This window comes from Quercus suber, unplaced genomic scaffold (assembly GCF_002906115.3).
Source record: "Quercus suber isolate HL8 unplaced genomic scaffold, Cork oak 2.0 scaffold_195, whole genome shotgun sequence".
Lineage (NCBI taxonomy): Eukaryota > Viridiplantae > Streptophyta > Magnoliopsida > Fagales > Fagaceae > Quercus > Quercus suber.
Window position 1 is genome coordinate 203,699 of NW_027069653.1, and position 13,710 is coordinate 217,408.

The 13,710-nt window shown below is 34.1% G+C and overlaps 2 protein-coding genes across 2 annotated transcripts; one reads left to right on the top strand and one right to left on the bottom strand.

Moving 5' to 3' along the window:
* Window positions 1-1,959: 1,959 nt before the first annotated feature.
* On the top strand, window positions 1,960-4,384 carry LOC112027206 (uncharacterized). Its single transcript, XM_065778971.1, has 5 exons — window positions 1,960-2,198; window positions 2,471-2,554; window positions 3,099-3,186; window positions 3,903-4,000; window positions 4,086-4,384. Exons 1-5 carry the CDS (start codon window positions 2,151-2,153, stop codon window positions 4,110-4,112), a joined length of 345 nt encoding a protein of 114 aa, XP_065635043.1. The 5' UTR covers window positions 1,960-2,150; the 3' UTR covers window positions 4,113-4,384.
* A 314-nt stretch (window positions 4,385-4,698) lies between these two features.
* LOC112027188 (U11/U12 small nuclear ribonucleoprotein 31 kDa protein) lies at window positions 4,699-7,523 on the bottom strand. The gene is made up of 2 exons (XM_024059861.2): window positions 6,612-7,523; window positions 4,699-5,139 (listed from the first exon to the last, which is right to left on the bottom strand). The coding sequence occupies exon 1, from the start codon at window positions 7,460-7,462 to the stop codon at window positions 6,659-6,661; it is 804 nt and encodes a 267-aa protein (XP_023915629.1). The 5' UTR covers window positions 7,463-7,523; the 3' UTR covers window positions 4,699-5,139; window positions 6,612-6,658.
* Between the last annotated feature and the right edge of the window lie 6,187 nt (window positions 7,524-13,710).

The window sequence follows — 13,710 nt, forward strand, 5'->3', positions numbered from 1 at the left end:
AAATCTCTCATTCCATGAGCACCATTAAATAATTACCCATGTGGAGGTGGTGCCCCCACAAAATGAAAAGATTTTCCCAACCATAATATTTCCGTTTTACCGGGACTGTATATTAGATGTATTGGAGGACTAACACATTCTACATCCAAAATGATCAACTTAAACATTCGTGGTTTTTCCTTAAAATGTGTTTTTTAAACCTCAAACGAAGAGGTTGGTTACAGAAGCCTAAGAAAGTAGAGTTCAGGTGGATAATGTGTTAAATTTGAAACAACAGGTAAACAACTTAAATTCGAGCCAAACTTTAGGTGGGGTAAGTTGTAATTTGCCTTTCCATTTTTTAATTTATTATTGTCCATATATTAAGAGTTTATGCATTATTTATTAAATCAGTCAAGAAGTTTTACTTTACCATGATGTATTGGTTAGACGGTGAACACATCCATCATGCATCAGATTCTTATTGATTGATTTTGAAATGTTATTCCCAGTTAAAAAATAAATAAAATTTTTGTCGATTCACTTAGTAGTTGACCATATTTGGTATACAAAATGTCTAATTTTTTTAACAAGTTCGGTAATTTAATTTGTTTTATAAATTGAATTCAAAGTGTAATATATCAATCTACTGTTATGCTCATTTATCCTATGTGATGGAAGACATCCATGATGTTATGAACATTCTAAATAAGTATTGAAATTGTTAAATGGATTAAAAATAATAATTTTCACTTTTACATAGATTTGTGGGATAATAAGAAAGTTAACCAAAAATAGGCTACTAGAGGGCAAAGAGCTATCACTTCATATGTAATATATTGAATTCGAACCATAATCAGAATATTATCCGAATTAGCTTCTTATTGTAGTCTATTTTTGTACTAAGTGTCTATTTTAATTTTCTATTCATATTAATTAACGCAAAAGCTAAGATGACCAATTCACTAACCAAAGTAAAACCACCTTATCATCACTACTAAATGTTCTCTTACATAAACAATCTACTTCTAAATGGTTTTGTTACATGCAAGTAGGTTAATGTGAAAGGCATAGTATTCTATCAAATTCATTAACAAGTTTCTTCTTTTTTCCGCAAGACCCGTAAAATAAAAATAAAAATAAAATATAAAAACGCACAAATCACAACATGCTCAAGTAAGTACAAGCACTGTGAGGAACCATAAAAGCACAAGATTTGAGTGTCTAGCTCATGAAAGAACCTAGAATATTATAACATCTTGCTCTATGCCTCTATTACAGGTGGAATTGATTGAGTCTACTTGGCCGTGAACTTCTGTTTCGGTGTCAATAATAGTAGGATACAAAAAAACATCAACCTCACGAATTTGTACCTAGTGTAAGGTGTTTGTTAAAAAAAAAAAAAAAATTTATGCCAAATTTTTTGCTTCAACTTTATAGGATGTGAGCTAGTAAAGGACTTAAAAAGGTTATGAAATCAACTTTTTGTGTTCCATTTATTATTTCAATATTATTTATAGTACCTTTCAATTCCACCAATTCATGCTGATTTTTTATTAGCAGGAACTTATAATAATTCATCCTTAAAAATTAACATTTCAAAAAAAAAAAAAAAATTCATGTCATGTCTCATCAAGCTACCAACTACCGTTATTGTGTTATATGGACGTGGACACTTTTCAGCCTCGTGTATAGAGTTCACGCTGCCCACCTTGAACAAATAGGAGGTATAGTAAGAAGTGCCGCATCCAGGATCTTTTGTTTATTCTCATAGTATTTATAATGGTATTCTGACCGATTATTTAAATAAATATATATAATAATATATATATTTTAAAAGAGAGTTCTGTCACTCTTAGTGGTCATGTTAGCACGTATCATTATGATCATATAACTCGAGGTCTATTTCTAAGGTAATAATATCAAATGGTGAACTGGTATGAACTTTTTTTTGGGGGGGGGGGTTATAGGAAAATTGTCAAGGTGACGATATGGTGCCTGAATTTGAATTTGTAAGCCTTAGGAATGACTTCCATGCAGCTTTGAGATGAATCTTCATTTAAGGAAGCATACTGTGCTTGGCTACTTGCCTTTTTGTAGGACGTTTTTTTTATATTAATGCCCAAGAAATTGGTTCTATCCCACCCTACAATTCTTTTTTTGTTTTCCTCATGCAGATACAACAGCTTTTGAAAGAGTTGGATGGTGAATTCCTTGAGGTATTTAGTTGTACCATATCTTTGTGTTCACTTTATATGAGCTTGATGGAGAACTTTTTCCAGACTGGGGTAAACCTGAAAATCGTAAAAATCATTTGTTTCTTTTTTCTAAACTTTTTCCATTGATATCCTGCTCTTGACTTAATTATTTTGAAATTTTCACTTTTTACAACTCTGGAAGATATTGAGTACCATAACCCCATGCTTAAGACTCATATGATTGTCTAAACGTGCTCCTAATCTCTATAATGAGCTTGATGCTACTATTGTAGATTATTTTTTGTACTGAAGACATGATTACTCGTCCCCTTTGGGAAGCAATGAATACAAGGCAGCCCCATTTGGAAGCAGTAAAGGTTCATTTCTTCAACTTGCTACTCACTTTTTTCTTGTTGATGATTCTATTATGGCCAATTTTTTACCTATGTCCTGCCTATCATATCTTGCCACCAACATGTTTCAGTGGAAGCTGAATAATCCAATCATGTTTTAATAGCATTTGATTCAATATATCTTGTTGTTATACCATCGAACGAGTACATCTTTTCTCTTAGAACTCTTACAAAGGGAAAGTCATCTTAGTATCTTAAATATCTCTTTATTCAATTATATTGAATTTTGTTATTTACTGGGATGGAAAATGTAAACTACTAAATACTTGTTTTTAATATTTTTCGTAGCATCAAATGCCAAAAAACTTCTCTTCTCAACATTATGTGAACCGACCAAATAATAATGCAGTCAAAGCATTTCACCTATTGATTGGAAGCCAATACTTCCCAGAGAAGGCAGTGCTTTAGGTTCTAATAAAATGAAGGATCATCTCAGATTATAAAACTTGTTAAATTTCAACTTGTATTCATATGCGTATGCATGTAACCAGTGTATTTTCTTCCGCAGGTAGCCAAGTCACTGCCACGGATCTGCTTCTTATCTGGTCTAAGTGGAGAGGAGATGATGGTGTTGATTGATGCCTTTCCAGAAACTGGTATTGGAACTTTCCTTACCCCAGATGAAGCTAGTAAAAACTTCACATTTCACTTTGAATGGTAGTCAAGTGATAATTGAGAATTTTGACTCAACCAGAGGGAGGCTTCCTGAAAATTTTGAAGTTCCAGAAACTCTAATCTCAATACTTTAATTTGAAGGAATAAATCAAATAAAAATGGAAAGAATGTCAGACGCATCAATACAAAAGGATGTTGAAATCTGGAACTTGTTACCAAGTACCAGCATTATGGCCTGGGTATATGCGGAACAGAGATCTATCTCCACCATATGTACATGCATTTTTTTTTTTTTAAATTTTTTTTGACGAATATGTATATGCACTTAATTCATATGGGTGAACTTATAGAGTCATAGCAATTTCTTCATGTGGTTTTCTTGTACAGGGATGCCCCCAAACCCAAATGCAAAACTTCATTTTGCAGTATATTTATATGAAGACAAATGTTTGCCACATACACATACATGCCCCTTCCTCCTAAACCCTAATTTGGCTCAGGGAAGTGGACTCTTTGGTCTTCTCAATGGGTGACCCCTTGTGTCTATCAAGTATCGTTACAGTTAATGGCAATAAACCGTATTTCCAGTGTTTCTTCTTTTAATCAATTATACAGTTCCTGATAAATATATCCTGATAAATATATCTTGTGCTAGCTTCCATCTATGTATTACATTTGAAACTGTCCTTTTATACAGGACTAGAACCAGCCGTATTTGCGGCACTTGTTCCCAATAGTGCTGATAAGCCACTCCAGGAGTTGATAGAAGAGATTATGGGGGACCATGAAATGCTGGTAAAGATTTTTCCTTGATATCTGTGTGAGTTTCTATGTAATCATCTCATCTCGTTACCAATGCTATACTTTTATTTTCATGCAGACTGCAAAGCAACCCAGTTCGACATAGGCATATCCAAATCAGATGTCTGCAAGAGTATCACTTTTCTTCATGAGATCGATTGTTTTATGTAGCGTTGTGGCAAAAGATCATCTAGTTTTCAGTTAGAAAAACATATCTTGTGTTCTATCGCAGGAAAAGAGCATATAAGTAAATATGTAGCTTTGTACGTCATTAAAACTTCAAATGATATCCGAATCCTCTTATGATGTTGACACCAATGCACGTGTAGAATTCAAGCAACTCTAGAAGCTGAAATGGATACCGTGTCTTTTTACATTGTTTTTGGCTTGATAATCGAAATATGTTACATAAAATTGCTCACTCATCATGAGATATATATATATATATAATTTGAAGCATCCAATGTTTTATCGTTCACATGGTAGTTTTGCTTGTAAAGTACTCGTCTTTCTAATTCCTATTCCATCAGTAGTCACAAAACCTGTGGAACATGATGTCTTCCCCATCAAAGCCACCATCCAATAACTAGATATGAAATGTGTTAATTAATTAACAATTTCTTTAACTTTTTCACTAGGCAGCTCTATGAATGTAGGTACCAGCCAAAGGGTACAAGCTAGTAGACAAGCGGTTATTGTAAAGGTTGATAGAGTTCTTGCATTCATTTGCGTACAATGTAATTTGAATACACATCTCTATGTCCACTGTGACCACTGCTCTAGGGCATGAATTATACTATCCTAAGGCCTCGATACAAAAGGAAAAAAAGAAACGAATAATAACCCTAATCACTAGAACTTGTGCTTCTTTATTTCTTTTACACAGTATGACAGAATCTATTAAATTACATACTGCTCACAAGAACTTCAGACTGAACGAGGACCACCTACATCATCTTAGAAAGAGAACCAAAAAATTGAGATGATCCAAAATAATTTAAGCCAGAGCATCAATATTCAACTACACTGGTCCTGCTACAGCAACCACAAATGTGCTCTGGTGAGAATTCAGAGCAGAGTCTTAAGCAACCTTGCTGGGAGAATATGATGAGCAGCATGCAGCATTATGTCTCCTGCAAAAGAGTAAGTTGGTTCGGTTAGCCCCAATATCTGAGTAATCCTGATATTAGCAGCATAAGTGTACAAATTATTACCAATGTTTTATCTGACAACTTCCTCAGTATTTAGCCGTACAACCTATTGTCAATACATAATATCTTATCTTCTCCTGTACTCCCCATCCAAACATATTATTTTTTGATAGGTAAAATTAATTTTATTGAAACAAGACTACCAAGTGAAAATAGTCACGAAGTAGCCTAAAGAATTATAAATGAAAAACTATCTACATATGCATTGAATCTATGAAAGAATTAATAGAGTTGCTATCTATGAGACCCAACAAAAAGGACCACTCATAAAGAGAACTAACTACTACTACTACTACTACCATGTTCTTTTTTGTTTAGAAAAAGTGGTTAATTCAAAACAACTCAAGTTCAGTCATTCTTGAGTTTATCCTAATCAATCAACAAACCTAAACCCAGTATCCCCTATTGTAGACTCTAAATCATATATTTCCCCAAACCTAGCCATTTGAGCAAGCAGTGACAAGCAGGTCACCATATATATCATACACAAAGTTGGTTCATAAGTTTCAAGGAATAAGCCAAAACAAGCATCAAACTTATCCAAATAACAAAACATTTGAGCAAGCAAATTAGGCCCAGGCTCAAGTAGCTTGGTTTGTTATTCAGGCCTCTGAAAACAAATATAACATCTCTTTGCAAACTACATATGAAAGCCCTAACCAAACAAACCCATCTAAACCAAATTAAAATGAATGCATATAACCCAGAGAAAGAGAACTCCCTAACAACTTCACTCAACCTCTTTTTCTACAAAGACTAGAAAAGAAGGAACAGGGAAAGCTTATGTTTTAATGAATCACTTGTAGATATATTGCTAATACACAATGAGTTAACGGTATTTCACAATGACTAGTCGATTGAGGCAAAGCAATACTTGAAACAGCAATCCATAAGATAGGAGACACCTTCATTTATTAAATCTAAGTAAACAAATTCGTCCAAGTAACATGGCTGCTCAACAAAACCATTAATCATTGATACCTACAAACTTCCTGTAACTCCGAGTTTACAAAGACTAAACCCCACTATCTCCAATTTCCAGACAACTAAGAGAACAGTACAGAAAATTTCAACTATGTCCCCCAATCTCAAGTTATGGTTTCCCAACACAATCATATATAGCTTTACATACAATAATCCCATCATTCAAAGAACCCCCCTCTGCAAAATTAACCAAAACTGATCTTATCTTCACAATTCAGGCACATCCAAATATGTCAATGATAAAAATCAAAACTAACAAACAATACAAAACCCCCCTAACTTGACATCCACTACCATCTAAACCACGTATTTTCAATTGCCATCTCCTGGTATTTCCAATCGAAACGTTCAAACAAAGTACAAACAATTAAAACGCATCAAATAAACCAGTGAGGTTCAATTAAACTTACATTTAAAGCATACCCAACACAACAAAATTTGGTTTTTTTTTTTTTTTTCACTCATCCTCTTCACTCTCATCGCTGAAGTAGCTAGCTTTCTTAACTTTCTTCTTCTTCTTCTCCTCAACTTCAACAACCCCATCAGTCAATAACCGCTGGTTAGCCCCACCGTCCACCACCGACGCCCAATTATCATCCTCCAATCCCACCGCCTCTTCCTCCTCCTCCTCCTCCTCATCATCATCATAACCACGATCTCCAATCCGAAACCCACCACCGCCACCGCCACCGCCACGTGGCTTTTTCGGAACTGGTCGCTCCCTAGGACCCAGCTGATTCTTAGGACACTCATAGGAAAGGTGCCCATCGTCCCCACACTCATAACACCGAGACTTATCCTTGTACACGCGCTTCCGAATAAACTCAGGAGCTCGGCCATTGTCGGCGGCAATGGAAGCCGAGATGGTTCGTCCGTTGAGGATCTTCCCGTGCATTTGACGCGCCGCGGAGAGAGCGTGGTCCTGGGAGACGAACTGGACGAAAGCGACGCCGCGGCTTTGGCGGGTGACGCGGTCTTTGAGGACGGTGACGCGGGCGATTTTGCCGAAGGTGGAGAAGAGAGTGTGGAGGTCGGAGTTGGTGAGGGTGTAGTCCAGGTTTGATACGTAGAGCGTTGATTTTGATGGGGCTAGCCCTTTAGACCCACCTTTGGTTTTGGCGGCTCTGTTATCGTTGGTGTTGGTGTTGGTGTTTTGTTGGGGTTTTGAGGTTGTGGTAGATGCTGGGTTTGAAGAAGGGTAGCGGTAATAGAAGGTGTCGTCTTCATCGTCGCTGCTATCGGTTCGGTTCTTCCGCACCATGATGCCTTTTCTCTCTCGACTCTCGACTGTTCTCTTTGCCACTATTTGTTGAAGTTTTTTTTTTTTTTTTTTTCATATGAAATTTCGGGCTGCTTTTTCTTTTTCTTTTTTTTCTTTTTTTTTTGCCAAAAATCATAATTTAAAAAAAAAATTAATAGAAACACTTTTGGTTAAACTTATTTAATTATATAGCACTCTCTTGAAAGTTTCAAGCGAAACTCAAGTTTCAAGCAAGCATTATGGGCTTACGTGGCAATCTAATTAAATGAATTTGTTAACAGGATATTTTTAAGACAATTATTAATAAACTATAATAGAAAAGTTTTGATAACACTTTTATGAGGGATATAAAAAACTGTCAATAATATTTATTGTTTTATTATTTTCCTAATAAATTGTTTTTAAAAATAGCTCATAATACTTGGAACTCGAGTTTATTTCACTTGACTAAAGTTCTAAAAAAGTACTACATAACTAAATAAGTTTGACATGATACTTTTTTCCTACTTTTTTTTTTTAAATTATGTTATTTGGCAAAATTAGCCTGAAATTTCATCATTATATGCATATCTTAGGTTTTTTTTTTAATTTATTATGGACAAATAATGGCTACAACTTAATATGCCTATATTTTGAAAATCTTAGATTGCATGATCTTTTAAGAATTTAACATGCGTGTCAAATTTTGTATCAATCATATGTTTTTATTATTCAATCTTCGTAAACTTATTTTTTTGCACATAATTTTAGACTACAAAAATTTTAAATTTAAATATTTGATTGACGATATAGCTATCATTCTTTGATCTTCTAAAAGTTTGCATGTATGAAGGGTATAAGAAGATAATATTATTCAAATGTGATTTTATCAAAACTCGCATCCGATAAAATGATATTTGGTGAAGTTGTTGTCATTTGTTACAATTAAGTTTATAATCAAACTTTTTCTATTTGTAATCCCCAAATATTTGTCTCTCATTCTCTTTCAAAACTCTCACAGTCACCCTTCCATTTTCAATTTCATCTCTATCTTAACAATAATGGAGTCATATTATTAAGAAAAGTAAATTACCTCTATCTTGCCCCATTCCCAACTTACCTCGCTTTCACCATGTGCTGGTTTTACCAACCTTACCCCACCCCATAACAATCCCTAATAATTTTATTAACATATCAAAAGGACAGTATAGTCCCTTGCTTCAACAATTGATTAAACTAGTTTACATCTTCTAAGGGATTGTGATGAAGTGAGGAGGTTGTGGTGTCAAGCTAATACTAATAGGTGTGATAACAGGTTCTTTAGTGCAGACCTAGGCTTTGGGTTGTGGAAGAACTTGTGTGATAATACGAATTATGGCAATCACAATATTACTTGAAGTTGTTTCTTTGGTTTTTGCATTTGGAAGCTTTGGTTATTTTGCAATAGATGAATATTCGAACTAGGTGACTCAAGTACACTTGCAGTGGAGGAAATCAGAAACATGGCAGTGGAGTTTTCCTTCTCTGCTGGGAAGGTGAAGCATACAAATGGCAGGTTCCCAATACAAGTTAGATGGAATAAACCTGATATAAACTGGATTAAGTTGAATATTGATGGTTCGGCTTTAGATAACCCCAGGCTGGTTAGTGGTAGTGGTATTATCAGGGATCATAATGGTATTTGGGTATCAGGTTTTGCCAGAGCTCTTAGTATCGCTACTAGTTTTGAGGCTGAACTATGGGCTCTTCGTGATGGTCTTAGACTTGTTAGGGTTTGTGCCCTAAAATCCAATTTATTGGCATGTCATGAATAATTAAGTTGTTTAATTGCATGAGACCATTTATGAACTAATGGGACATTATCTTAGTCCATGAGATGCATAGTATGTGATTTATGTGAAAAGTCACAGAAAGATATAAATCACAAATTCTTTGTAAACTCAGAATTTTAGTTCGTAGTCGGTGATGAAATTGGGCATTTCATCTGCGAAGACTATAACATATCAACTAAGATGATTTGTCTTGATCATGGAAGTGGAGACTTCTAGTTGGTATGTTGATATGTTTTAAGAGTTAAGACATATTGAACTGGACCGCTGTGAGATTTATTATTCTCCTAATGACTGTCAAATGAATAATAAAGCTCACAACTTCTATTTACATCAACTCTAAATCCTGAGAGAATAATGGACCTGATCATGAGATGTAGGTTGCTTTGATATATCAGGAGTGAGATCTATAAGTTATGGTCAAAACCTCAGTATGTTGGGCAGCCGCATTTAGTGTTGATGGGACATGTATTCTCAAGATGGAATTCATAATCTCTTAACGGAGATATAAAATATTCTCTTGAGATAAGTTTAATGGGTTTGGTTATTCAGAGTGTTGGGCCCAACCACTTTAGTAAAGAGTTACTAAAGTATATATTTATGGAATTGGATTTCATAAATATATGATGAATAACATAAAGGATTAAACCGGGTACTCAAGGATTAAGATGTAGTAACCTTCAAAGTGGCAGTCAATATTAATGACTTTGTATTACTACGAATATTTTAATGAAGGGGTTGAATGTATAATAAAGTCTTGGGAAATAATTTATAGATAAGGCCTAGAGTGCAATTATATTCTTATAGTGGTATTGAATATAATTAATGGTAACTTTGGACTTGTCAAGAGTTGATGGAAAAGCCCAAAGCCCATTGGAGCTAGTGTCTTATTGGTCCCTTTGGTCCCATCTCAAGCCACAAACTAAAGCCCAATTGGGTAGGCCCAAAAGGCTAACCCAATTAGAAATCAGTCATTATTTAATAAGTGTTATTAAATAAAGAAACTATGAGAATGGTTTTAAAAAACGTACGTAAGATGAAAAGAAAAAGAAATCAGTTTTTCTCCACAAGGAGAAGGAGAAGGATTTTTCTTTGGGAATCTATGTACAAAAGACTGATTGAGAGACCACACATCTTGGGCACCATGTGGAATTGAGATGAAGATTGAAGGTATTCTCAAGTTTGGTTTTGAAATTCATTGCATCAAGGTACGCTTTCTATTCTTTGATTCTAGAATTCATGGTTACATGTTTATCTTTCATGGTTGAAGTAGATCCGCGTGTTTTTGTTGCTTCCGCTGCATGTGTTTTTGTATGAGATACAAAATCCCAACAAGACTAAGTTCCTCGCTTGGGGGTTCAAGCACTGGAGATAGAGTTAAATGCAAAAGTTGTTGTGGATTGGATATTAGGACAAGCTTGCTAAAATTCTCGCCATTCCTCTCTTATTGCAGATTACAGAGAGTTGATGAACAAATTTCCTAGGTCATGTAGACACCGTATCTTGTACCACTTACGACTCAGGCCAAAGTTCCCCAATGATGCTAAACTCAAAAACTCAAGGTTGATTTAGGGCCCGATCAGACTTAATTTGACTTGAGGAAGGTTCTTACCCTAGGGCATGCGTATGCGTACGCAAGCTTTATGCATGCGTACACGTACACGAGCATGCGTATGCATGCTAAGGTTCCAGAAACAATGAAATGCAAGTTTTTCTACATTAAAACTGAGGTTTGGAGTGAATCTCATATCGTCTGGAAGTCGTTCCAAACCCTCGTTTTCTCAATATAAAAAACCACACATGGTATCTTTTGAAAACACACAGAAAATCCTAAGGGAAAATCTAGGATTCACTAAAAATAGTGAATCAAAGATGGAGTTTTTTACAAAACATCCTCAAGTCAATATTTTCTAAGTGGAGCTTTTTCTAGCCTTAATCTTCGAGTTTTAAGATTACTAATCAATTTTGCATTTGATTGTGAATAAATTTGACTAAGGGGAACAATCAAAATCAAGCCAAGAAGCTTTGTGTTTGAGGTATATGTTCTATAAGTCTTTTTCCTTTCTTTTTTTATTCTAATTGTTGTTTTTTCTTTGTTTTTCTGGGTTTATTTGTGATATAACATGTTTGTTTAAGTTTAGGTTTTCTCTGTTTTATGTTTTAAAGCACGTTAGGTTGTTAGATTTAATTGTTTTTGTTTCTGCTCTGTTTTTGTTCTTGCTGTTTTGGGGTTAAGGTTTGGGCGTGTATGCATATGCATGCGTTCTACATGTGTACGCATACTCAAAGTAGGCGTATGCATACAACCAAGGATAGACTCAGGAATTTAAGCTAGCGGAGGTTGGAGTATATAGAAAAAAAAAATAAAAAATAATAATAATAATAATAAATAAATAAAACTCCAAATAGGCATCCATATAGTGTTAAAAAACTATAAATACTCAAAATCGTTATTTCTAAATACATTAAGATGAAATCATTTACCAACAAAGGCAAAAACAAAAACAAAATAATGTTTTTTTTTTTTTTAATAGTAGGCTGGTTATGATTTTTTTTTTTTTTTTGGTTTGAAATTAGAGCATTTACAATGGTGTTTTAGGTAAGTTTTAAGGGTTCTGAGCCTTGATAGAAACCAACTTTGTTGTAGATTGGAATCAAACTCTCTATCCCCAGCAGAGCCGCTGTTGTGGGTGAAGTGCTTTTTTGGAGGAGGGGTACGCCTCAGCCGAGTGGACCAAGGCAGAGAAAAGAAATGGAGTCGCCACCTAATTTTATAGCCTAGGAGTCGTGTATATAGCGCCCTTATGTGGAAGGACTAATCTTTCTAGTAGAGTATGGGTTCAAATTTTAGGTACGGTTTGAAAAGGTGTTAGGCACCTAAGACAGCCCGATTTGTGGGTCAGCTTCCAGTCATTGTGTTTTATCTTAATCTCATTAAAGGCATGTTCAACATTGCATTCTAAATTCACACACACACACACACACACTAGCATACATCTAAATATACAACATGGCATCAATCATCCCTAAAACCCTAACATACATCTATCATGGCAACTCACATTAAGCCTAGCATGCATCTATCATACATATCATATTATCTCATCCAAGGCAGCAAATAAACAAGATACCTAAGGCAGAAACATAGACATGATAGCATCAAAGAATTGTAGGAAAGCATCAAGAAACAAAAACACAAACATGTCCATCTAAACTCACATATCATGTTCATTAAACCTAAACAAGATCATATTCAATCAAATGCATGTACATATGAATGCATACCTTACCTCAGTGCATCACAGCACCTATCCAATAATTGGATGGACATGTAAATGCATGTTCATGATATATCAAAGACTAACTAAAAGAAAAACCCTAATCTAACATGGGAGGATAAGTAAACACAAACAGAGATATAGAGACTCAAAAACATAAAAAGAGAACAAAACAGAGGCATATATTGTAAATGAAGTAGAAAAATAACAATAAAAAGATGCAAATTAAGGTTTCTGGGCTTAAGTATGAGTACACATACATAGGGCCTTCATACATGGCACTGTTGTATGTAGGGACAGACTCAGGTGGGGGGTTGGGCCTCCCTAGGTCCAAATATAATAATATATATATATATATATATAGTTTTTATATATTTCATTTCTGTAGCTGGGCCTTTTCCAAAACCTTAGGCCCTCTTCTCCTCAATAAGCATAACTAGCTTCACCCAAATAGCAACTATCCAACCCAAAAACTTAATAAAAACAATAAAAACATTCACAATAATAATTGTATTTTAGCAACAAAAAAAAAAAAAAAAAACTATTTTACTACCAAAGAACCAAAAATTATGTGTTATTGGAGAAGCTAAAACAAAATTTTTTACTATTACAGTAAACTGGTATAAATACCAGTTGAGTGTTGCAAGTTGTTAAAAATAAAATATTATATTTTATTAAGATTATATCTCTTCTTTCAATTAAAAAACTCAAATTCTCTCGCTTCCTTTTTTTTTTTAATGACTTCTTTTATAATTTTAACGTGTTGTTTATATTATTTTAAATGAAGTGATAAAAAAATATAACATATGATATTTGGTGTATTGTAAAGTACGGTGGTAAAATAGATAAAGTAGTTTTTTGAGGTGCTAAAAGCTAAAATTTTTAACACCACCATTGTAAATGCTCTAATTTCAAACCAAAAAAAAAAAAAAAAAAATAACCAGCCTACTATTAAAAAAAAAAAAAACATTATTTTGTTTTTGTTTTTGCCTTTGTTGGTAAATGATTTCATCTTAATGTATTTAGAAATAACGATTTTGAGTATTTATAGTTTTTTAACACTATATGGATGCCTATTTGGAGTTTTATTTATTTATTATTATTATTATTATTTTTTATTTTTTTTTTCTATATACTCCAACCTCCGCTAGCTTAAATTCCT

Excerpts from the sequence above, each read along its gene's own strand:
- LOC112027188 (XM_024059861.2), bottom strand. The coding sequence starts at position 7,462 with ATGGTGCGGAAGAACCGAACCGATAGCAGCGACGATGAAGACGACACC.
- LOC112027206 (XM_065778971.1), top strand. The coding sequence starts at position 2,151 with ATGCAGATACAACAGCTTTTGAAAGAGTTGGATGGTGAATTCCTTGAG. Across the intron at positions 2,555-3,098 it reads CCCATTTGGAAGCAGTAAAG|GTAGCCAAGTCACTGCCACG; the intron begins GTTCATTTCTTC and ends TTTCTTCCGCAG. Across the intron at positions 3,187-3,902 it reads TGATGCCTTTCCAGAAACTG|GACTAGAACCAGCCGTATTT; the intron begins GTATTGGAACTT and ends CCTTTTATACAG.